Below are 21846 nucleotides of genomic sequence, written 5' to 3' on the forward strand. Positions count from 1 at the left end.
AACCGGAAAGTTATGCTTTTTCACCTATGTCTGTGTAAACAAAGCCAGTAATTACCAAAACTCAAATTGCTGCTGAAATTCTCCATATTTTAACGTGTGCACTGTAGCTCTTGCTACTAAAGCTCTGCATATATCCTGGGAAGTGAATCCTGAATCAGGAAACAGAAAAACCGATTCAAATAAAATTGGGCTGAGTTCACGATTCTTGTATTCATGAGATTCAAAATTCCTGTGAGGAAATCTGCAATGCTAATTGACTTGTCTTCCAGAGTAATAACAAAAAACAAAACAAAAAAGGAACCAAAACAATGGTAAAGTGTGGGTATCCATGCAGAGAGATGTGCGCATCAGGCTTGATGGGGTTTCAGTGGATTGTGGCTCAATATTCTGCGCCTGTCGGACAACCTCTGTGTGCCAGGCCGCACACCTGCGATCTTCTGCAGTCTAAAGTGGGTACTATCCATTTTTCACATAGCAATATGTCTTCAAATTTTACACTTTTAACAAGGGAGGTTTTTCACTGAACTTGAAAGAGCATTATTAGTCCTTATAATGTTTTAATCACTGTCTTTTTTATTGCCTTCAGGACAAAAGAGCAGTTATAAATGTTCCAAGAAGAGTCAGGAAGGTGAAAGGCCATTGTTTTTGTGCCTGTAGGCACGGGCTGAGTCAAATTGAGTATTCAGGAGATAACTTAGAAAATCCAAGTCTACATTTTCTTTTAATAAATTGGACTAATTGGAATGCCTCTGCGACATCTGTCTCTCTCTTCCTTCCAGACCGACTCTGTCTCTGTCTGCCTAGCTCTCTGCCCAGGGAGGCTGACCTGCTTGACCTCGCCAGTGAGCTCTCTTGTCCTCTGGTTTGCTTTCGGGTTTGAGTATGGAGAGCCGCTGCAGGAGGTCTGAGGGGGAGGTAGGGGAGGTCAGGGGCTCTTCTGCATGGCCCTACCCCTCTGCGAAGACCACTGCTCTTACCAATGTTGCCCTTCCTCCCAGGACCTGGAAACTGCTTCCCCCCGACTTTCCCTTGAGGCCTGGCGCTAAAGGGTAAGCTTCAGTGCACTCCCTTTTGTGGTTTTGACTTCCCACATCTTGCGCACACCTGTATAAATACCCTCTTTGGTAAACCTTCCTTCGGTTATCCTTATTGGATTGTACCGTTTCATATTACAACACTTACAGAAACACAGTGATTCATTTAGTCCTGAATCTAAATTCTTCCCACATTCTGGAGCCACCGTCATCTCTTCCCAGGACTAATAACTGATCTCCTGTGTCTACACTTCACTGCTCAGAATCTCAAGATTCCCCATCACAAATATGACAAAATCCAAATTCCCTGAGATGATTCCACTTCATCATCTTGAGTTCCACTTATCTCCCAGGTTCTAGGACAGGCCAAGTTCTCTTTTGCCTGAGGAACTTTGTCCCTGTTATTCACTCTGTCTGGGCTCTTCTGCTCCCCACCCTTCTGCTCCCTAACCTTCATTTGGTGAGCACCATCGAAGACAAAAACTGAGTATGTAAGGAGATAGGTTTTATTCAGGCTATTGCAATAGGGAAAGCATCCCAGGTCTCAAGATTAGAGCATTAACTTTCTATGGTTGCTGTAACAAATAACCACAAAAATTAGTGGTTTGAAACAGTGGAAAGTTATTCTCATACGGTTCTGGAGTCCAGAAGTCCAAAATGAGTCTTTGTGGGCTGCGCTGCCTCTGGAGGGTCTGGGGGAGAATCTGTTTTCTTTGCTTTCCCCCTCAGCTAGAGCTGAATTCCTTAGCTCCTGGTGGCTTCCTCTGTCTTCGGAAGCCGTGGTACAGCATCTTCTCTCTGACTTTCTCTCTGCTTCCATTCCACGGCTGCCGGCTCTTCTGTCTGGAGTCCAGTCTCCTTCTGCTTCCTGCTTACAAGAATGCTTGTCATTATATGTTGGGTCCACCCAGACAATCCAGGATAATTACCACATCTCAAGCTTTTTAATCTTGTTGTTAAAAGCTCCTTTTCCATATAGAATAACATTCATAGATTCCAGGGATTAGGACCTGGAAATCTTTCAGGCGCCATTCTTCAGCCTACTACAGTGTGCCTCAGCAGGGTGGCTTCAGAGTTTTATAGGGAGGAGTATGCAAGTTACAGGTTGGGTTATTTACAGTTGGGATGGTTATTCAGTCAAAAGAAGTTTCAGTGAAACAGAAAGTGTTTGTTTCTGTGTCTAGATAGTTTCAAGGGACAAACAATTCAATTCTTTGCTGATCATTCATGAGGCAACAGATTCAGGCAAAAAGGGACCTGTCTGGGTGTGGGGTAGTCACAGGTAAACATGGAAAAGAAAGCTTGGGGAGATTTCTTAACGATCACTGTTTTCCAAGAACATAGGGCTCAACCAGGGTTCATCACTGTCAGCACCTTCTCATCCAATATTTTTTCATACGCACCTTCCCTGAACACCTTATTTAAATACTGCCTTTCCCACTATTCTCTGTCACCGTTTCCTCTTCATTTCCTTCACAGTATTTTTAATAATCCACAATTGTTTTGTGTACTGTTCACGCATCTATCTAGACCATAAACTTTTTGAGGTCAGGGAACATGGTTATCTTTTATCTTAAGAGCTTAGAAAAATGTATCTTTTTATCTCTACAGCCTGGCACATTTTTGCTGAATTGACAAAAGAAGCAATACCAGATGGCCAAACAACTCTTGAGAAACTGTCTAGTCATCACCTCATTGGTAGTAAAATAAATGAGAAGAAAAATAACAGTCAGATGAGCAGGAAAGAGAGACCCCAGGCAGAAGGGCCCACGTGGTCAGACACACACACAGGTGTGTGTAGAACGTGGGCCATGACTGGTGTGAGTTGAGCTGGTGGGGTGGAGTTCCACACAGACTCAGAGACTGGCCCCCAAAGGAGGCCGGGCTTTATGCTTCCTGTTCCCCCCAGGGTCCTGATTTGTTCATCCTTTCAACAAGTATTTGTTGAATGCATCCCATGCGCTAGGTATAGACTTTGGGGGTGCAGCAGGGAACAGACCAGATAAAAGGGAGTCTGACAGTACATAGAAGAAATTATTAAAGTAGTGCTGAGTGTTAAGGAGAAAAGCAGAACAGGAGAGTGAGATGTGGAATGTAGACTTGTGATTTATAGAGAGTAGCCAGGGAAGGGCTCAGTGAGAATATGCCATGTGCCAGGCGTGGGATGGGGGAGCAGGAGGCATTTAGCAAGGGGGCTTTTCCCTGAGAGAGGTGGGAAGCCCTTGGAAGATTTTGATAAGAGGAGGGATGTGCTTTATTTCATTTAAATAGATTGTAATTCATTTAAAGGCGTGCTTGGGCTCCTGTGCTGACACGAGCCGGGAAAGGATCAAGGACAGAGGCGGTGGTGGGGTGAGCAAGGATGGCGGCAGCACGGGCCAGGGAGCAGGGGTGGAGATGGTGAAAAGTGGTTAGATTCTGGGTATGTTCTGAAGCCGATTAGATCTGCTGATGGGTCAGATGTGAGGTGAGGTAAAGAAGTCAAAGGTGATTCCAAGATTTATGGCAAGGATGGGGTTGCCATTCACTGAGATTTGGAAGAGTGCTAGAAGAGTTGCTTTGGGAAAGAAGATTAAGAGCTCAGTTTTGGACAAAAAGTTCAAAGTGCACAAGTAATACTTTTTTTAAAAATAGAATTCATTTTGTAAATGTACCTGTGAGCATTAGGAAACCACGGACTGTGGGTCCCGTCTTTCCAGTGTGATGTTTGCATTAGCGGCTAGAATAGTTTCTCATCTTTCCAGACATGCTATCGCTTACTTCTCTGAACTTCTCACTGAAGAATTCTTCTCTGAATTCTCCCTGAGCATATTTCTACCACTTATTTGTTGGGGGAAGTACAAAAGGGAAATGAGAAAATTTTGGAAATAATAACTGAGAAGCTGTATGTGAAATATCCCTGTTTCTTGCCTTCCTGGGCACTGAAAAGAAGATGAACTGTGTTGGGAAGTTCAGGAGAGCCTCTGGTGTTGGAGAGAGCCCTGCATCAGAGTGGAGCCCGGGCTTCGGCCCCCAGGGCTCCGAGGCTGAGTCCACACACAGCTCTGTAGTGACTCATGAGTTTCTTTAAAAAGTTGACTGCTTAACTTTGTCCCCAAACAACCTTCTGCTGAGAGATGTTCCAGGCTGAGAAGGAAAGCAGTCTCCTTGCTCCAGTTGTCGTTGCTAGTCACCTTCTCTGAGGCAATGACATTCATTACCTGGGTCTTGACCTCGACCTCTGAGTTCTTGCACATTCCTCATCTTGAACTACCCAGGTAGTGCAAGTATGCTCTTTAAGTCTTGACCAAGAGTGTCACACATGCTGCCTCAGCAAGCAGTCAATCCATGTAAATTCATTTTCCACATAACTGAAGCTTAGCTGTCCTATGATGCCAGTCAAGTGAAGGAGAATTTTTCTGAGCATGAACTGCACATATTTTTGCTTTCTTAACCAGAGCACAAGGAATAAAAATCATTTTTTTGTGCCATTAGGCTGTCCTTTCATAAGGTGGTGATGCCCTCAGGCTCTAATGAGGTCTGTAGAGTCTGTGCCTCCTACGAGAATGATTGTAACAGGCTATAGGTTGGGAGGTCCCCAGGACCCCCCACAGGGGGCATTTGTAATGGGGTCTAGAACTCGGGGTGTTCAGGAATGTAGGATATTCCCCAATAGGCCTGGCTGGGGAAGGGAGACATAGAGCAGGGACACTGAGAGTTACTTTGGATATCAATAACAGCAGGCCAGCTTCCAGCCTGAATGGAGCCAGAAGGCGTGCATAACTTTGACCCAGGATGTAGCTGGGAGGCAGCTCCCCTGGTTGCAGCACCTGTGTGAGAGCTTGGAGACAGTTTGCTCCACCTCACAGGGCCACGCCTGCCCGGACTAATGACTGCAGCCCAGGAAGGCAGAGAGTGCGGGAGTGCTGGCAGGTGTAGCCCATTGTGGGAGGAGTCAGAAATGGGGTTGGTTAAGGAGCAGGTTCCAGGCTGGGATGTAAACTAGAGGCTGCTGCGCTTGTGGAACCAGGAGAGAACGATGAGAGAGGATGAAGGACTGTGGATGAGGACAATGCGAGGCCGTGAGGGAAGGAAGGGAGTGAAAGGACTCTCGCTGGTGGGACAGGAGGGGGTGCCATGTGGTTTTGGATTAAGAACCTGAGATCGGAGATCGTGGCGGTGATGCGGTTGATGGTGCTGGGAGCTGCAGGAGACCTGCCCAGCCCAACACAGATTACTGGGAGGAACCCGGAGTCTAGCCGAGCTATGGGCTTCTACTTCCTTTTCCTGAGATACGGTCCAACCGTATGTCCAACCATGACTGGCTTGGTTGGACAGAGGGGGTTAGGCAGGACTCTGTGTGTGTGTGTGTTTTAAAGGGCCTTGGATTTTTAATGGTGACTTTCTGCCATTACTCTAAAGCTGTTTAACTTTTGAATAAATAGTTCCTTTCCTTTTCACCAAACTCTGGCACTGACAGCCACAATTCCTAACACCTGGTGGCTGAGAAGAGGAACCTAGTGCGGAGAGACCCCGGGGGAGGGGCTCGTTTCAGTAACAGGATCTGGCCTCCCTCAGTGGATTCATTTGGTAACATGACCACAGACTAACATGTCTGAGGCTGGTATTTGCTTTTTTAAAATGTTTTTTTAAATGTTTTTGATGTTTTGCTACATCATCCCTGCTGACATTTATTGCTGGTTACTACTCACTTAACATGCTGGAAAACATTGACTGCAAAACCATGTAAACAGAATTGTGTACAAATATTCTGTCTGAGAATCCCATTTTAGTAGCAGAGGATCTTTGATGTCTTTTTAGGTTTTTTTTATTTTTTAAAGGTTTTATTTATTTATTTTTAGAGTGGAGAAAGGAGGCAGAAAGAGAGGGAGAGAAACATCAATGTGTTCTTGCCTCTTATGTGCCCCCCTTACTGGGGACCTGGCCCGCAACCCACGCGTGTGCCTTGACTAGAAATCGAACCATCAACCCTCTGTTGCAGTCCTGCGTTCAATCAACTGAGCCACACCAGCCAGGGCTGTCCTTTTCAGTTTTAACTTATTTTTATGGTTGTATGTTTCCTGAAAAATGGGCATGATATATTGTACATAGATAGAGAATTTACTTATTTTTAACTTATTATCTGATTCCCAGTTCGACTCCTAATAGCCGAGTTATGACCTTCAGAAATGTAAGATGGCGGCTGTGGGAGGCAGAATTCTAAGATGGTCCCCAGGCTTTCTACCCGCGCCCCCCCCCCCCCAGCCCATGTTCACACCCTGTGTAACCTGCTCCCCTGAGTCTGGGGAGGACCTACTGAGTATGAGGGGATACCACCACAGTGATTAAGTTGGTTACCTTACATGCTTGGCAATGGTGAGAAGATTTTGAATATGTAAAGTCCCTAATCATTTGACTTTAAGCCAATCAAAAGGGAGACTGACCTAGGTGGGGCTAACTGAATCAGGCAAGTCCTTTAAGAGAAGGGTTAGAGGTAAGAGGTTTTTTTGTCTGCTGGCCTTGAAGAAGCAAGGTACCAGGAGTTCTATAGCAGCAAGGAAAAGAGTTTGACCAAACCATGTGAGCTTGGTGGAGGACCCTGTGCCTCAGAGGAGACCACAGTCCCAGTCTCACCTTGACTGCAATGTGGTGAAACCCTGAGCTGGGGACCCCGTTAAGCTATGTCTGTACTCTCAGCTCATGGAATCTGCAAGATAATAAGTGGGTGTTGTTTTAAGCGGATACCTTTGTGATAGTTTATTATGCACTAACGGAAAATTAATACAGCATCCTATTTGAGTTTTGTGTTCAAAAGTGCAAAAGAACATACTGGACTTGCAGTGAATACAAGGGTTCACACACACTTTATTACTTATATAGTTAGCCCATCCCACTATGGACAATATCATTTCTGAATTTTACTCAGCCCAGGAAATAAAAACTCAGAACCTATTTAGGTTAGACTTGTCATTCCTGAGTTTCAGAAAATAAAATATGCAGGGCTCTAGTGGTCAATCCAACCCACTATGTCTCTTCTTTATCACTTTTTTCAAACAGGAATCATAAATTTAAAAAAAACATTTTTAAAAATAACCAAAATGCAATAAAACTAATTAGTAGGCATATGGTGAGTTCAACATCTTTTTTTTCAAGGTGATATTTCAGTTGCTTACTTATTTTATAAATAAATGCAACAAAATATAATGATAACATATCATATTTTTGAGAGTTTTATACATTTTTAAAGTTTATTACATATGACTTTTACAATAAATGTCACCTCAGACATGAGTTAATAATTAAGCAGTCTAGCACATAAGTAGTATGTTTATTTAATTTTGAAAATATTTTGAGGAATTATTATTGGTGTATGGTAGGTAGTAAATCTCTGTCTCACAGACTTGTCCTTTGTTAATCTCATTTTCCTCTCCAGAGGCAACCCTTAGCAGTTTCTGTGCATTTTTTGACAGATATTTTATACAACTACAAATAAATATTCAAGTAATTATGAATATTCGTTGTTAATTACTACTCAATGTTATTAATTAGATTAACTGATTCTCTAACAATAAGATCTTTTTGCATTCCTATAATATCTGTATTCCTGATTATGGTGGATTATTATTTGGATATATTGAAAAAATTATCTATATAGCTATAAAATATAGCTATATTTTTTAGCTATATTATTAAAAATAAAGTACTTTATTTTGGACTTTTACATATTCATATAAGAAAGTGATTTGCGCACTCCAGTTTTTATGGTCTGTCATGTTCTGGAACTGAGTTTATGCTAGTTTCATAGAATAACAGGAAGGGAAAGACAGTGTTATTTTGTTCTGTTCAGCAATAGTTTAAAAACAATGGTAACTATCTTTTCTTGGAAAGTTTAAAATAAGCCATCTAGAAAAAAACCCTATCAGTTGATACCTTTTTGGAGCTAAATCTTTGACAATCTTTATGTTTTATTCTGAGGTATTAGAGTTTACTGGGTATTCTATTTCTTGTGTTAATTTTACTAATTTGTATTTTACTAGAAATTGATACATTTAATTGGAATCTTTGACTTACCAGTCTGAAGAATGCTTTAAAAAGCATTCTTCTCCAAATTTGTACCCATAGGTCCTTTGCTCATTTGTAAATTTGTGTATTTATATTTTATCCTTTGGCATTTTTTTCTTTTTAACAATAACAACAAACAGCACTTGCGTTTGTCAGTGGTCCTGTTTTTGTCTTCTCCAAAAATAATAACGTCTGACACTGCATTAAGTACTTACCACAAAGTGCTCAGCCAGGTACTGTGCTCAGCTATTAATGCACATGATCTTATTTCCTTGCAACAACCCTCAAGGGCAGATTCTTAATAACTCTCATATTACAAATGAGAAAATAGATTTAAAAATTATATTTTATTTTTTATACTATTATAGTTGCCCCAATTTTCTTCCCTTTGCCCCCCTCCACCCAGCACCCCCGCTCCTCAGACAACCCCACAACCTCAGGCAATCCCCTCACCATTGTTCACGTCCATGGGTTGTGCATATAAGTTCTTTGGCTTCTCCATTTTCTACACTGCACTTTACATCCCCATGGCTGTTCTGTAACCACCTATTTGTACTTCTTAATCCCCTCACCTTTCAGGAGGCTTGGTAATAAGCCCTCCACTAATAAGTGGGGGAACTGAAATCCAACTCTTTTCTCTTTGACTCTAGTGCCTCAGCTTTTCATTTTACTTCTTTCTTCCTTAATTTCTTCTTCATACTTTCCTTTCATTATGTGGCACAGTTTCCAACTTCTTAAGTGGGATGTAAACTTGCATTTTTTATTTATTAATAAATGCATTTATAGGCATACACTGACCTCTGAGTACTGCTTGATTAGCATAAAATACATTTTGTTATGTGGAATTTTCAATGTCTTTTTTTGTCAAAGAGTCCAAAATTACATTTTTTACTCTGCCTTATTTAGAAGAATTTTCTTTTCCAGTGATTAAGGTTTGTAATATTATTGTTTATATATCTGTAAATAATGTTAGTTTTATTACATTGTGATATAAATGTGATATTTACTACGTCTACATTTTGTAATTTACTCAGTTATCTAATGTATGAATTGCTTTTATAGGCATTGTGTAGATTTTTAAAACATGGTGTATTGTCTATGGATGAGCACCATTGTACCTGTTAAATCCATTTTGTTTGAATTCTCCTGTATTTGATCTGCCACAGGTGGTGATATAGGTGAGCTGTTTCTTAAGAAAATTGATTTTCTGTGATTCTCTTCTTATATTTCAAGCAATTCTTGTATTATTTATGTCAATGCCACGCTGTTTATTTACCTAAAGCTCCATTATTTTTATAGCTATATTGTGCCTATATATTTTTTATAAATATAAAATGATATTCTCATGTCCTTTCTAATTCTTTCAGTTTTAAACTGAGTAATACTGCCGACTCTATTCTTTTTGTTTGAATATTTCTATATATTTTTGTTTATTCTTTTGTTTTTAGCCTGTTGCTATATACTTTAGGATATGAAGGTAGAGATAGTTTGATTTTATTTATTTTTATTAAATTTGAGAGTATTTAAGAAAGATAAATGCATTTACTTTCTGCTTATTTCTTGTACGTATGATTTGTATGCTATTCTATTGTATGATCGTATTGTGTTGCATAATTTCTTTTTAATGAGAATTTTTTCTGATTGTACTCTTTTAAGAATTTTTTCTTGTTTTTATCTTCTATATGTATTGAAATCTACACACAATTTTAAAATTACATTAGAAGAAACATTTAAGTTATTCATTTATGTATGTATATATTTATTTTTTAAAAATATTTTATTTATTTATTTTTAGAGAGAGGAGATTGGAAAGAGAAAGAGTGGGAGAGAAACATCAATGTGTGATTGCCTCTCATGTGTCCCCAACTGGGGACCTGGCCTGCAACCCAGGCATGTGCCCTGACTGGAAATCGAACCAGTGATCCTTTGGTTCGCAGGCCTGCACTCAATCCACTGAGCTACACCAGCCAGGTATTTTTAAAATTTTTTTATTTATTATTGTTATTGAGTTACAGTTGTCCAGCCTTTTCCCCCATTACCCCTACTCCATCCCCCCACTCCCACAGTCAGTCCCCCCCATTGCCCATGCCTATGAGTCCTCTATTCATGTTCCTTTGCTTGCCCTTTCCCCTTCTTTCTCCCATTATCCCCATTCCCCTCCCTTCTGGTTACTGTTGGTTTGTTCTTTATTTCAATGTCTCTGGTTATATTTTGCTTGCTTGTTTGTTTTGTTAATTAGGTTCCACTTATAGGTGAGATCATATGGTATTTGTCTTTCACCACCTGGCTTATTTCACTTAGCATAATGCTCTCCAGTTCTATCCATGCTGTTGTGAAGGGTAGGAGCTCCTTTTTTTATTCTGCTGCGAGGTATTCCATTGTATAAATGTACTGCAGTTGTTCGATCCACTCATTTACTGATGGGCACTTAGGCTGTTTCCAGCTCTTTGCCTTTGTAAGTTATTTACTCCTATCTATGAACATAGGGGTACATAGGTTCTTTTGGATTGATGTTTCAGTGTTCTTAGGGTATAGTCCCAGCAGTGGGATTGCTGGATTGAAAAGCAATTCCATCTTTAGGTTTCTGAGGAAATTCCGTACTGTTTTCCACAGTGGCTGCATCAGTCCGCATTCCCACCAAGAGTGCACGAGGGTTCCCTTTTCTCCACATCCTCTCCAGCACTTGTTGTTTGTTGGTTTATGATGACCATTCTGACTGGTGTGAGGTGATCTCGTTGTGGTTTTAATTTGCATCTCTCTGATGATTAACGATGCTGAGCATTTTTTCACGTGTCTGTTGGGCTCTCTATATGTCCTCCTTGGAGAAGAGTCCGTTCAAGTCCTTTGCCCATTTTTCAGTTGGATTGTATATCTTCCTTGTGTGGAGTCATATGAGTTCTTTATATATTTTGGAGATCAAACCCTTATCAAAGGTATCATTGGCAAATGTTTTCCCATATACTTGGTTCCCTTTCCATTTTGTTTTCTTTAGCAGTGCGGAAGATTTTTAGTTTGACATGGTCGCATTTGTTTATTCTTTCCTCTATGTCCCTTGCCCTAGGGGATGTATCTGTGAAAATATTGCTGTGTGGGATGTCTGAGATTCTCCTGCCCATGTTTTCCCTTAGGACTTTTATGGGGTCATGACTTATATTTAAGCTATTTTTTAAAAAATCATACTTAAATCTACAATTATGCAAGTTATTAATGCCAATAATAAAATAGTGTGCATGGGTTTTTCCTTAAAGAAGTGCCACATCGCTGGCACTCCTGGCCCTGTAGTGGGGAAGCAGGGAGATGCTATACCTAAAAGCCTTCAGAAGGTTTTCCATTAACACCACAACAATGCCAGGCAATAGAATACTTTGTCATGGTTTAAATGGCAGAGATTTTTCTTCCTTAGTGAGACCTACTATAATGGTGTGTTTAGAATGGTGTCACAGATGAGATAGAATCTTATATGTCCTCTTTGAAAACACTTTTTCTGCACAAGGGTGGGAAGACTGAAATTGTTTTCAACATCAGGATTTCAAAAAGAGGTAAGGCTGAGCTACACACCTTGCTGTGGAGAAGAGGTCTCTCCTGTCGGCGGGGCCAGCATGGTGGGGGGCACTGTGGCTCTCTGAGAGTGCCTGGGCCAGAGGCCCTGGCCTGGAGCGTGGCCTCGTCCTTTTGGTGCTGCCTGCAGCTGATGGGAACGCCATGATGTGTCAGCGACTGGGACATCTCAGCACCAGAGTGAGTCTCACCCAAAGAGGAGTTTCTCCTCTTCTCTGTTTGTGGCATCCAGACAGATCCCGTCCTTGTGTCAGCGTGTCCCCTAAACCTCTGCAGAGGAAAACGTTGGCAATACCTGGTGAACTGGCTTCAAGTGACTCATGTGGTGACATTCGGCCAGGAAGGCCTCTGCAGGTGCTAAGTCTTGTACACCACCCTGTCAGTGAGCAGATGTGGCTGGTTGTCTGTGATTGGCACGGGGACCTCCACCACACGACCTGGTATTGTTACAATGCTCCTGTTTAATCTTAGCTGGAGACCTGGTTTATGTCAGCTCAGCACCAGTTTAGTAACCCAGCAACCCGAGAGCGGTGAGACCCAGGGACAGGATTTTTCATCCCTGCAAATTTTCTTCTTTGTGTTAGGATAAGTTGTGTACTGAGGGAGGACTCTGTCTTTGGCTCAGCCTCTGTGGCAGGCAGCTGTCTCTCTGGGATCTTTCAAGGGCACCCATGAGATACCCAACTGCAACACCCATCTGCTTCAAGGGCCCACCAAGCACACGGTTTGGCCTCTCCGGGTAGCCATCTCTGAATACTCTGGGCATCTGGCAAAAGGGATCCCGCTAGTGTTGTACCCTCCTACCTCGGGCTCTGGCTTCCCGCTGCAGGTTGGGGGAGGGGTTAGCAGAATTCTCCCAGGTCTCTTGCAGTGATTTTCTGTGCCGTTTTTTTTTTTCCTCAGGAGCATTTGTTTCAAGGTGCCTTTGATAGCTTCCTTCGATCTCTCTCAACTAAATTGTGTTTTTAAAAATGTTACCCCATGGATGGCATCCTTCCTTGGCATCCTACTGTGATGCCATTTTTTTCCACTTTTATGTTTCTTTGTTCATTTGCGGGGGGGGGGGATGTAGTAAACAACAGAAAAACAGAATTAGATGCCTTTGCTCGAGTTGTGTGGTTTGAATTTCTTGGTTCATTTGTTTGTTTCTAAACAGAAGTCTGGTCATCCTGCATTTAGGATGTCTGCAGGACTTACAGAGAAACACTATGAAAGTTAGTGATTGAATAAGTGTATCTGAGACATAGGGGAGGGCTGGGTTGGAAATCGAAATTTCGTCTGGTCACATGATCACTGGAGCAGGAGAGGCTGGCTAGAGTAGCAGTTTCAGAATCTCATCGGTCCCTGTCCCAGAGATTCTGATCCAGCAGGTCTGTGGGAGTCTCCAAGAATGCACAATCTCTTTTTTTAAAACTTCCTTTGAAAGATTGTCAAACTTGATTATTAAGAGAAGAACTTGTAAGACAGCGCTTCCAGCATGGCCCTGTTCACGTAGGAAAGTTCATGGTCTGCACTCTTATGGACATGGCTGTGCTAGGGATGGTGGCAGGGTCATCTTGCCGTAGTGAAGGAGTGCAGGTGAAGGAGTGCACACAGGTGGAGATTTTGAAAAGCCCTTGTGGAAGCAGCTGATGGGAAATGTACATAAGATGAGAGGACACAGATAGTGGGATGTCAGGGAACTTGTTTGTATGACTTTCCCCTTCCTGCTGAGAAAGCTGAGTGTAGACATGGGGACAATGGGTGGTTGGCTTAACAGAGCTGGGTGAAGCAAAGGATAAGGGCAGGGCATCAGGGCTACAAAACACTGCTGGTACCTGAGCGCAGCCCCCATTCTTTCAGATTCCTGCCGCTCTAACCTATTCCCAATACAGCTGCTCTTGACTTTAAAACCATCAGCCTCTATTGCCACCCAGCCCTTTTTTCTGTCTGTGCTCTTCTCCTTTGTTAACTTAGAAACCAAGGACATTTCTCTAGTCACTCTTTTGCCAGTAGCACAGAGAAAGTTAAACTACTAGTTTGAGGTCAAACCACTAATAAATGGTGAGAGCAGTCTGGAGGGGCGTGTGTGTGGGCCTGGGGGGGGCTGTTGTTGTTTAACCACTACATTATATGGCCCCTTTCTTTGGCATGGTGATGACCCACCCAGACCCTGTTTAATGCAAGACTCAGTGCCCCAGCAGCTGGGAGTGCTGTCAGCAGACAGGCCTCAGCTCTCAGCTCTCAGAGAGTGGCTTCTGCCAAGATCACACCCCAGCCTGACAGGCCACATCCAATGACTGATCAGTGAGGGAGAATAAAGGCCGGTCCTCTCAGCCCTGCTTGGGGCTACTCTGAAGGCACCTCTGTCTCCAGAGCATCCTGTGGGCTCAGCTGACGCTGACCTGTGGCCTGCACCACAGCTCACCTTTCCTTCCACCCTTCCTGCTTCCTGTTCCTCTCTTCCACGGGTGCTGATCCCAAGGGTGCTGATCGCAAGGGTGCTCCTCAACAAACATGCTCCACACTCAGCTCTCTCTGAGTCCGATTTCCAGGGAACCCAGCCGAAACAGTCTCTCCAAGAAACAAGAGCCAGACTTTGCTGTTACAGAAGTCATTACTTCTCACCTTTCCCAGAGACCCTCCCAAGTGTTTCAGAGAGTGTCAGGGCCAGGTGAAGCTGGGCACACCTGTCCCTGGTCACCACCTCTAGTCATTTGGATTTCAGGTGCAGAGGCTCACGAGAGAGGCTCTAATCTAGGGCTGAGTTAAGTCAAATGCTCCCACACATGGAGCGGGCATAGCCTGCCACTGCAACTTTGCTGGCTCATTGGCTTCCCCGGTCATCCTTCTGAGACGAGTCTGGGCTTGGAAGGCCTAATCTTAAATCCCAGTTTTCGATAACCTTTCAGATGAGGCAAATGATAGAAATTTTAAGGCTCATATCTGCTCCACCAGTGCATTGTGATCTTAGCGACTGAAAAATAAAAACATGACCTAGGCCAAAGTGCATGAATTTCAGTGCTTTTATTTCAGGTTTATTGTTTCCTTTATATTTTAGCAGTTAGTTTAAACAGTTAAAACATGTCAGGAGAAAAAGCAAGTCAATCATCAGAAAACAAAATTTTGTTGTTTTTTTCCAATGTGATTAAGTATTATAGGAATACTAACAAAAATGGGAAAACAATCAGTACTTACATATTTTAAATTTTGCAAGTTTCTCCACATTTGAATTGTTCTTTTAAATCCATATAATCACTATATAAAGTAACTAAGTAAATGATTCAGGATGTATTTCTTTATAATGTTTAAAAATTTGTGGTTGTTGGTTTTCAATTACTAGACATCTGAAGATTTCATCTGTGCTAACCACTTAATTAGAAAAATATGCAAAGAAATACTATGGTGGAAATTTCAAAATATTTAATAGGGAAGAAAGCTAAGTTTCTACTTTAATAATGGAACATATTGCATTTAATGGGAGTGCGCGTTGCCTCCTAACGCAGCCAGCGCGCGCCTCAGCCAGCAGCGCACTGACGTGCACGTTATCGCCAGCGATCGCTCTGATCACTCCGAGTACGTAATCTGTGCTACATTAAATAACCTTATTTTGGGAACTGCTTTAAACATTTTGTAGACTCCAGTGTTTCTTAAAGTTTTCAGTTATTGATTTTCAAATCTTCTTTGTAGGTATAAGCCTCTCAGAAGGGCAAGCATAATCATGTTTCCTGCCCGGCTGGCCTTTGCCTTTGATAACCAGCCGTGTTCCTCCACCAACCTGTCAATAAGCATTTAGTGAGAACCTGCCGTGGGGCCAGGGCCTCCGTGGGGGCCTAGGAGCAAACAAACGTTAGTTTTGCCTGGAGAAGCTTGCAGTCAAGTTGCTGCTTTTCCTGAGCATAAAGCAGCATGGGTTTGCTTAATTTTCTGGTGTGTCAACAGCAATGACAAAGATGTTTTTCTCAGATGTGCCAGTGGCTTTGACACTGCCCTTAAGCTGACAGAAGAAAAAAAGCTCCTGTTAACTAATAAAAAAGTAATGACAAAATGTATGTAGAAACGTGTACTATAGCTTCCAGGGGTTGCCTAAGTGTGGATCGGATTTACAATATCAAGTACTGGACCGGTTCTTAATCATCCATATGTTAAGTTAAAATGTGCTGTGATTTTTCATGATTTAAGAGTAAAACGTCAGGACATTTTTGTGGTTTCCTCTAACTAGTAAGACAGGAGGGAGGTTCTTCGTGAGGATTTCCAGCCAAGCCATGTACAACCAGTCTGATATGGATCCTTTTCTGGCCACTGGGAGGCTCCTGCCAGCAGGGGAGAAAAACAGAAAACAGAGGTGAGAGCTACTGCTCGGAGTCAGTCACCCCTCCAGTTGTCTGAGCTGCTTAGTAAGCAGTAGCCTGACACTTCTGTACCCCTCCTCCCCAAGATGAAAGCACTTCAATGACTTTGAGTATAGGTATTGTACTAATGTATTTCTCAGATAATACAGATACCTATAAACCAGGGAATTAGGTTTAGGCATTGTAGAGGTAAAACACAACTATAGATTTTTACTCCTTTTTAAAAGGTAAATTAGATCAATCAATACCTCTACTCCTTTTTTGGCAGAAATAATTTTCCCCAATAGTTCAAAGCTCTTATATTTGGAGGAACCTCAGAAACCAGCTATTTGAACCACTTGATTCAGGAGACCATTTTATGTCTTTGATGGACAGTCCTCCAGGCTGGGCCTTCCTAGAAGACATATTGCCTTTGTGTGTAGGAGTCAGTTCATGGGCGATTAATGTGAAATAGTTGGAGATTCTCATATTTAGCCATCAATCTTTAGGTCGATGAAAGACATTACTATTTTCAGTAGGTGCACCCCTAACATGTGTGGGGTGGAGGGTCTCCCCTTGGCCTCTCCGCAGATGGCAAGGAGCCTTGTGAACAAGCAGTGGACTGCTCACCTCAGGAGCACCCACCTAGCGAAGGGGCCTGTGGGCCTCGTTGGCCGACTGGAAGCTTGTCAGGCAGGGGATTCCAGGGCCGGGCTCCTGGAGCGTGGTCTGGAGGGGCCGCCGGGGCTGCAGGTGGGCACTGCCCTGCAGCAAAGGGCCAGTGGGGCCACTAAGGCCCCTGGGCCCTGGTTTTCTAGGTCTCAGGGTGACAAGTGTTTTTTTTCATTGTCTAAAATCCCACATGTTCCAATATTTTTGAGTTTCCACCTGAATAGGCATGAACTTTTAAATTGATTAACCCATTTACTTAAGATTTCTCTTAGGTACCATTCTTAGGTATCATGCTGGCACATTCTTAAATGTCTGCAGCGATACTTACAGGACTATGAGATTAGCAGCTCTCGAGTGCTCCTGTAAGAGCTCATTCAGTCGAACTTGGCGGTAACTCTGTGGACAACATTCAGATTTTGTTGAGGGCAGTCTTCCCAGAATTGTGAATAAGAATTTCTCTTATTACCTCAAATTATAGACAAGTAGAAAAACCTCACTTCTAAAAAATATTACACTGATTTCATTCAGGTTTGGAAACATAGAGTGTTTTTAAAAAACCCATGAGAAATTTTAGGGATATGAAGTGTAGAACCAGGTTGTCACTGTGCTGTAGTGTCTCGTTAAATTCCAGGTGGGAGAAAATGAGCAAACGATAGGACAAGAGTAAAAAGAAGATGATGACCACCAGTTCTGGGGACGGAAGAATCGGAGTCAGTTTTGAAGAAAACTGACCCGATCTTCCTGCTAACTTGATATCTCAAGAATATAGATTATATCCCCATCTACCTTTCTTTAAACTCTTTGCATGTTTTATCAGCAGAGGGTACTGGTTTCACCTAAACAGGCACCAAAAGACGAACCTGGGAAAATAATTACACTTGACTATTTTGCAGTGATAAAAACAATAATATATATTATTATATATCACTTGTTTCAAAAATGGGATTCTAGATATGTGATTTGTTCAATTATATGAAAAGGCTTTGTTAGAACTGGGCGGTTTGTTACACAGAGTTTATAATTTTTAGTAATTTTTCCACTAACTTTGAAATGCTTTTACTACCTCCTGCTCTAATTTGTTCTAACTTCAGTTCCTAATGGAATTTATTTAAATTTTGTAGTTTAGAGGTTCTTGTGGCCCTTTTTCTTGAATGTTCAGTCCAATTCAAGTGTCGGTTCTTCTGCTTTACTCTTCTGTCCCTGCCTTACTCACCCTCCTCATCACAGCTTCATTGAGGGCCGTCCAGATGGCCGATAACTCCTGTCTTGTGTTTCCCAGAAAACCCCACCATTTTACGCCCATCCTACAGCCTGGGCCTGCTCCAGCTTTCATCCTTACTATCCCATTACCTACTTTCTCAGATCCCTATGCTAGTTTTCACAGCTATCTTTACTCGTTATGGCATCAGGTGGTGAGGCAATCCATCTTTAACTACTTTGCATACACACTGACTTGACTTAAATTATTTTAGACTGGTGGGTCTGTCTCCTGTTCTAGAAAATGAAACTTGAAAGCATTTTTCACAATATGTGTCAATAACCTGTGTTTTTTTAAACTGTTAAAAGGAATCAATTTCATACTAAGTAAATGAAAAGTTTTCTAAATCCTCCTATCTGGTAATATAATTGAAAAGCACTTGAAAAATGCAGGAACCCTGGATCTTAAATAGTGAAATTCTATAATAGATACATTACTTCTTGATCTTTAAACCGACCGCTGTTTCCTTTTTTCAGCTAGTTAGACAGTAAAGTAAAAATTAAGGAAGACAAGACTTCACCTTTTCCTTGACTGCTTCCAGTTCAGCATCTGTAATTTTCCATGGAGTTTCTCTCTTCAATTTCTCAGCAGTTGTTAGATCTTTGCAGCTTTCATGGAGCCGGTATTGTTCTATCATCTCTTCAAAGCCTTTCCAGCTGAAATTGGAATCATAAAGGAGGTCTCACAGTGGGGAAACTAACTCATTATGTAGCAGATACTCCTGGTCTGACTGGCTCTTCTGGCTGCAGGATCAGAGCTGAATGTTGTGAAAATCTTTTATGAGTTATCTTTGAAGTCATTCACTGTGGGTGAATGACTACAGTACTGCCTCCATATCCAAGGAAAGGCCTTAACATGCTTGAGGACTTGTCTACCGTTTAGGTATTAGAACCACAATATAAACACACCAACACAGAGATAGTAGTTATTCAGTAAATACGTTTTCTGCACAGTATCATCAAAGACACAGCTGTAATGCAGACACTGTAGCCCAGAAATGAATTTCCATCAGCCTGATTTACAGATTCCATGGCAGACATGCATGAATCAGTGCAGGAGATAAACTAGGTTCCTTAGGAGTTGGGGAGGGCTGCCCCCTCACCTTCAGTCCACAGGACAATGCCCACTCATGGCAGGCAGGAGGCGCGGGCAGGTGGGAGAACAGCAAGGCTCCCACAAGTTCAGTGGCTACAGAGCAACTTGAATGTTTGCTGCTAATAAGGCACCTTTGTCCTTCCGCTGTTGTTGCCTGAGCTTTTCAAATGGCTATTGTTAAGGTGCATGTTAGAAAAAAGAACAAAAAATCAATAATGTCTAAAATTCTGAGGCGTTTTAGAGTAATTAAGAAGAAATCATTTAGTAGAGAATTGGGAGCAGCAGCAGCCAACGCTGTGGGACTTTTAAAAACTGCGGAAAAATCTCATGCTGTCCTTCATAACAATCTCATAAGGTGTGTCTCTTTTAAATGATAGCACAAAACAAAGCTTATGATTGATGAGAGTGTTGTCTTTGGTATGCTACTCTAATGATCTCAAATATAAATAATTTTCGTTGGTTTTATATAATGTAGCTTGTGTGTAATTTAGTAACTTTGGAATGAGTGATAATTACATTCAATGTGCTGTTAGGCTAAGAAAGTAAAATATGAAGCTGTGAGTTCAATGACCTCATCAGCTGGCATGATTCAGGATTCACAGATCAAAGTGCACGGACTACTAATGAATAGAAGGCCCCTATCTGTGTGCCTTTGTTAAGGGATTGGAAAGATACTTAATGCAGTAGATTTCTGACACAAGGACTTATTTAGAACCCTGGACAATGACAGAGAAGGAATAAGACTGATATGCCCTGTTATTCTGTCAACCACACAGTACTTGTATGCGCAGTTTGTTCCCACAGTGCCGCGCTTTCAGAAGCCTTGGGCGGAAATCAGCGGGAAGGGTCTGGCCTAGGCGAGAAGAGCCTGGGTTCTCCCTCCAGCTCTCCAGTCCTCCTCCACAACATGGGTGACCCCGCCTATACCAGGGGTGACAATGGCTGCTCAGAGCTGGCATGAGGGTAGATATGAGGGTCAGTATGGTGCTTTTGGTGACAGTGCTATGGAAAGTGTGCAGTGCCCAGTTAAGGCAAGGAATTTGTTTTACTGCACAGCCCCAGGTCGAGGTTGGCCACTGAGGGGCTCTCCGTTGAAGCTCTCCATATGCTTATTTTGATCACAATAAGAGTTTCCTTTGCACCTTAATGGGCTTATAAGAAAAAGCAGTTCAAAAATAGTTTCCTAGGAAATAGAAGGTGAAATGGAGGTAGCTGGTCATTTCCCAGCATTTGCACTACCTTCCCCATTGTGGTCTGAGTGGGAATGACTCCATCCGCAGCATCAGCCGATGCACACAGTTCTATCCTTTCTGCCAGCGTGGCTGGCCAAGGTGGGCACATAACCCAGGAAAGCTCGATGAATAGGGACCTAGCATTCCACTTGACCGTGGTGAGTGGTGCAGTGGCTTAGACTGGTACAGCCTAAATGGTGCCCATGACCTGAATTCAATGACCAGGGAAGAGACAAGCTTTCTTACTGAACATAAACTGGCAAATATGTAGTCCTGGTTGCTATGGACAGTCATCTTATTTTTATCAGCAAAATCAACTTGAACTTACAATTTCATAATGAAAGGTAGAGTAAAGAGAATGAAAGAGAAATAGTCTTTGATTGCAAAATTAACTTTCTAGAGCAAGCTTTACCTAAAAACCAAAATACAAGGTGGGGACTCCCCCCAAAATGCAATTTACTTATAAACACTGTGTATTTATTCTTACATGTGTAAATTCCAGTCACTTTCAAAGTACTTTTCATGTCATGCAATACCCCTATCGAGGTGTTTTTTCCACTGCTCGAAACAGTTTCTGAACTCATTGATTTTGATGCCTTTTAGTACTTATGCTGTTTTTTTTTTTTGTTTCAACCCTTCTACATCGGCAAAACATTTCCCTTTGAGGCCTTTTTTTAAATCCAAGGAAACAAAAAAAGTCACTCAAGGTGAGGTCAGGTGAACAGGGAGGGTGGGGCATGGGGGTCATGTAGGCTTTTGGTCAAAAACTGCTGAACACTGAGTGTACTGTGGGCAGGTGCACTAGTACATCACCCATCATGAAATGGGCAAATGCACTGGAAGAGTCTTAAAAAGAATTCACTGAAACCGAATGCAGCCTCTCACAACAACACCAGCTGGTACACTGCTACAGATGGGTTCCTAGAACATTCAACTAGCAGGGGGAGCCAGCACTGCAGGAGGCCCACCTGCCAGGAGATAATTCCATTTTTTTTTTGTTTTTTGGTCCCCCCCATGTACACTTGTACTTTTCAGTTATGTTTGATATAATTTCTATTACTTTAAGTCATCATGAGTTTTCTTTTTACTTGCAATTGAAATATGCTAAAGTGATACAGAAGGTTGTCATGGGCTGTATTTGTCCATTTGTTTTCTCTGAACTCTTACTACTCCTTGACTATGTTCATCTTTGACTTCTTCATCCTCACCCCATGCTGGTCATTTCCCATCTCCTAGCTAGGTGGTCCAAAGTTAGCTGAAGATTTTTATTTTAATTCTCATTAAATGTGATGACTCAAGAATAGGCCAAGCATTATATGCTATTAAAAATAAATGAGATTTAATTCAATTAAAATATTAACTCCAGCTGCCTTGCCTTCTCCATCCTGTTCTTCATAATAACAAAATTTAAAATGTTTTTAATTGTATAAAAGTTTCCCCCCTAATTTCATAAGATTTCTTCTTTCCAATTAAAGTACTAGTTATTTTTATGGCCACTCTAGCACCTTTAAACTAAATTATCTAGTTAATTGCTTCTAGTTTCTCCTGATTTCTATATAAAGACTGTTGTCCTTTTGGCCTACGACTTTTAATTCAGTTACACAATAAAAAATGAAATTCAACCACAAGAGCTTTTCGGTTTTTCC

The 21846-nt window shown here is 41.9% G+C and overlaps 1 protein-coding gene across 4 annotated transcripts in view; it reads right to left on the reverse strand.

The window, feature by feature from the left end:
• Positions 1-15535: 15535 nt before the first annotated feature.
• Positions 15536-21846, reverse strand: part of SLC12A1 (solute carrier family 12 member 1) — a 77036-nt gene continuing 70725 nt past the window's right edge. For all 4 annotated transcript variants that reach the window (XM_037156475.2, XM_037156473.2, XM_037156472.2 and 1 more), the window contains 3 exons: positions 18394-18529; positions 16944-17011; positions 15536-15925 (listed from right to left, as the gene is read on the reverse strand). In XM_037156475.2, coding sequence (XP_037012370.1) covers positions 15790-15925; positions 16944-17011; positions 18394-18529 — 340 coding nt within the window. In that variant the 3' untranslated portion in view covers positions 15536-15789. The remainder of the gene's footprint in view (positions 15926-16943; positions 17012-18393; positions 18530-21846) is intronic.

This window comes from Artibeus jamaicensis, unplaced genomic scaffold (genome assembly GCF_021234435.1).
Source record: "Artibeus jamaicensis isolate MK-2021 breed Jamaican fruit bat unplaced genomic scaffold, CSHL_Jam_final contig_548, whole genome shotgun sequence".
Taxonomy (NCBI): Eukaryota; Metazoa; Chordata; class Mammalia; order Chiroptera; family Phyllostomidae; genus Artibeus; species Artibeus jamaicensis.